Source organism: Crocodylus siamensis, unplaced genomic scaffold (genome assembly GCF_052110815.1).
Source record: "Crocodylus siamensis isolate JL-2025a unplaced genomic scaffold, ASM5211081v1 HiC_scaffold_568, whole genome shotgun sequence".
Lineage (NCBI taxonomy): Eukaryota > Metazoa > Chordata > Crocodylia > Crocodylidae > Crocodylus > Crocodylus siamensis.
The window spans coordinates 1-4,020 of NW_028324976.1; the positions used below are offsets into that span (position 1 = coordinate 1).

The window sequence follows — 4,020 nt, forward strand, 5'->3', positions numbered from 1 at the left end:
CTCCTCTCACTCTGCAATGTGGTTTCTTTTCCCTACCCCCAGTCCTGTGTGCTGCCCTACCTCTGCCCTCACCCCATGGAGAAGCTCTGCCCCTGCCCTGCCCTGCCTGCATGTGTAGGGGCTGTGGGGAGCCTCAGCTTCAGCTACAAGTCCTCTCCCTCCACAACCTCAGCGGGCACAGGAAAGGCCCCAGACCTGCATGGACAGACCACCAGTCATGTGGCCTGCACAAACACCCTCAAGCTCAAATTTCCGTGGCCTTGCTCTAACACCCCGTGGTTTTATATGCAGAACGCATCCGCACAGCTATGTGATAAAGCTCTCATGCACCCCACAGTGACAAGAGCTATGGAGAATCTCCCCCCAGTGCCAGGCCCTGTCCCCACCGCCTCTGCAGGCAATGAAGGCCAGCCCCCAGGGGACTCACCGCTGTGGCCAGTCACGAGACCTTGCTCAAACACCCCATGGCTGTATTTGCAGAACGTGTCCACACAGCTGTGTTTGTCCTCCAGCACCTCCGTCTGGCTGCTCCAGGACTTGGCCTCAGGCTCGCCCCGCACCATGTCAGCCACACACACACCCAGGGCGCCGTCCAAGGGAACCAACTGCTGCTGGTTCCAGAAGTACTTCTCCAGGTACCTCACCCGCTGCGTGATGTTGCTGTAGTGACACTCGAACTTCCCCTGGATCAAGAAATGCTCTGAAGTGCAGGAAGGGGGACAGAGCGAGTGTGGGTCAGGGACTGCCCCACCACAGCAGACTCCTCCAGGAGGGGAGAGTGCCTGGGAAGTGCACTGCTGCTGGGACCCACATGGTGTGGCCCCTCCAACCATCTGCAGACCCTCCTGCCTGACCTCCCGGGCTGCACGCCTGCTCCCACCCCACGTCCTGCCCTCACCAGTGACCCTCCACTTCCGGCCACTGCCTGTGCACCAAGCAGGTGCACTGTGTGGGGCTCACTGCTTCCCTCCCTCCCCACAAAATTGCCCTTGTCTTTCCATTGATGGTCCCTCTGTACAGAAACCCTGAGAATCTCTCTCTAATACCTGAACATTTCCAAATTGCAGAAAAAAAATACAGAGCTGACATGGCTCAAAACGGTGCCCTAGGGATGTGGAGCAGAGCTGAAGGGGGCAGAGCATGGCAACCCCACAGGCTGCGTGAGCGGGTGCAGGGTGCTGGGCACACCCAGAGCTGAGCAGGGTCCTGCCTACCTGGAGCCCCCTGCACCCCTTGCCTCTCTCCAGCCATGCGCTGCCTCAGGGTCCTCGTGTCTGTCCCATGCCTCTGTAACCACTTGCATGATGTTAGGGGACTGGGACAGTGGGACCCACACTGAACTGCAGGCCGTACCCTCCACCTCGCTCCTGCCCCTGAGCACTGCTCTGACCCTGCCACCTCCCCATCATTGATGCCTCCCACAGCCGCAACAGCATCATGTCACTGGCCCAGATAACATCCTGCCACCTTGTGCCGCCTTGACAGAGCCTGTGGGGACCCATCTCCCAACCCCGGTCCAGAAAGGGGCTCCCCAGGGGTCACCGGTCTCCACTCACCTGGGTATTCTGTGCAATGAGCCACGTGGGATCTTAGCACCATCGGTGTCAGCAGCAGAGCCCCCAGGACCTGATTCATCCCCATCGCCACACAGGAGACAGAGCTGAGACCCTGTCATTCCCCCCAAAATAGGAAGGTCTGCCCAGCTGTGACATCAGCTCCCCCAGGACGCTGGCCCAGCCTGAGGGATTGGACAGCCACAGCTGAGGTGACCACTCAGCCTCAGGGCTTATCAGCATCCTCTGTTGCCAGGTAAAGCCATTCTCAGCAGGGCTCTGCTCCACACCTGTTCCTGTCTAAGCAGAGCCAGTGCCTGGCATTGGGCTGCAGGACTCTCCCAGGACTTGCACTGGCCCCATGGTGGCTCAATGGGGGGAAGAACCCCTGGCTCATATCTACAGATGAGTCTAAGTTTTGATCACAGGGACCTGCCCCAGGAGTGAAGCCCACCCCGAAGCTATCTCAGCTTATTGCCCAGCCACCCCTGCAAGATGCCTACCTGGCTCCCAAACCCTAACTTCTCTAGCCTACATCTGTGTTTCCCCTCATTCCTTCCACATGTGGGCAGGGTTTTTCTCCCCACGTTATAGGTGGGAGCTGAGGCCAGAGCGTCCAGTGCTTTGCAGTGTGGTACATGGGGAATCTATAGCAAAGTCAGGACCCATGTGCACACATCCCAGACCATCCTCCAGACTGTGGGGCCATCTGCACTCTGTCCCTGCTGTCCAGACTCCTGTGTGACCACCCAGCCCTGCAGACAGAGGGGGAAAGTGGGGGGTGCCCCTTTATACAAAGGGACCAAAGATGGACACGGGGCTGGATGGGTTTGGGCATTAGGATCGGATTGGAACTGGTGCCTATAGGAAAGGCAGGACCCGATATCCCAGTCTCCCCTGAGCCGTGTCCATGGTACCCCGGGTGTGGAGGGAGTTTGTCCATCTCCTCTGGGCTATTGCTCTCCCTGATATCAGCCTCATCAGCACCAGGGATTTCTCTCATTAGCAGGTCCCTCCCAGCCCACTACTGTCTACACAACCTGATCTCTATGCACCTACTTTATCTTGTGCCCACTGCAAGAGAGAAGATGGCTGTAAGACAGGGCTTCCCCTAGGCCTATGTGGGCCTGTGCACTCAGCTGGTCATGCAGCGCACCAGGGTAGTCAAAACCACCAGCAGTACAAGGCCTTGGACACCTAAACCCATGGTTGGAGCAGAAATGGGGGGAGGAAAGTGGAGCCCCCTAATTTCTCATGCTGAGCCTGTACAAACTCCCACTAGAGAGCCTGTGGGCTGGTGAGAGGGTTCTTGGGAAAGAAAGAAATTGCAGGGGGAGGATGGGGCTCAGAGAGCCAAAGGCTTTAGGGAAGGGGCTGTGGTTTTTTGTGCTCCACAAACTTCATGGAGGAGACTATTTGATGTCCGCTATATCGCGGCAAAGCTGCTGGGATCTGGGGGTCACCAGCAGTCAGTGGCCATCTGGTCAAAGTCCTCTGGGTCGCATGTGGGGGCCCAGGAATGGTGCAATGTTGTGTCCTGACTGGGCAACTCCCAGCTGGTCGTCCGCGTCATTGCACGAAGGTGTCCGGCATTGGGAACCAGCACCGAGGTGACATAAACTGAAACAGTCTGGAACGGGGTTTCTCATCAGTGTCCGGTGCTCAGTATTGTCAGCGGTGTGGCGGGCGCAGGGATCCCACCGTAGTAAAACAGCTGGGTATTCGTATCCGACCGCTGCCACCACGTATGGAGGGCCAGTAGGGGGTGCTCCTGCGTTGAGCCACCCACCTCCCTGTGCCTGACCACCTTCCAGACTCCGAATGCCTCCCTAGGGGCGCCTTATGCTTGGCCGACCCCTCTCCCGGAGCACACTTGCTAGTCTGGGGGTAATGTCACCCCCACCACCCTGAGAAGGGACTGTCTCAGCCCTGTGTCCTCAGGGAAACACAGGCCAAATAGTCCGACGGGGACTTGACCCGGTACAGGCACTTGGGGCACTTCCCCAAGTCAGGGGGCAAAAAGCAAAGTCTCCCTTAGTCCGCAGATCTAAGGGGTCTCTTAGGCATAATTTAGACCCACCCCTCAATAAGTCTCCCACACCAGTCAAAAAGGAGAACTTTACTGATTACAATGGGTAGGGGAAACTAGGGTACAGGATTGAGCAATATCTTAGAAATCCTAAAGAGCAAACAGTGTGGCTGAGGTAGCCTTTTGATCACGCATCTGTGTTACTGCCAGCTAAATATCTAATCCGATTGAGTAGCCTACTCACAAGCATCTTTCAGAGTTCTCCAGTTTCCCCTCTGGAGTCTGGGGGTGAGAGAGAGAGAGCTAGGTCCAGATGATAAGGCTTCTCTGTCTCCCCTGCTTGGCTGATGCTTCACCTCATGGCCGAAGAGAGCCCTGCCTCCTCCCCCCACAACTTATATAGCCCCTGTGAACTCATTCACCTGGGCCAGTGGAGGT

General features: G+C 57.3%; 1 protein-coding gene across 1 annotated transcript; it reads right to left on the minus strand.

The window, feature by feature from the left end:
* Positions 1 to 427: 427 nt before the first annotated feature.
* On the minus strand, positions 428 to 1,641 carry LOC149851659 (HLA class II histocompatibility antigen, DRB1 beta chain-like; the record flags this gene model as incomplete). Its single annotated transcript, XM_090030525.1, has 2 exons — positions 1,557 to 1,641; positions 428 to 700 (listed from the first exon to the last, which is right to left on the minus strand). Coding segments are annotated over exons 1-2 (358 nt in total), but the record flags the coding sequence as incomplete, so codon positions are not given.
* Positions 1,642 to 4,020: the final 2,379 nt, after the last annotated feature.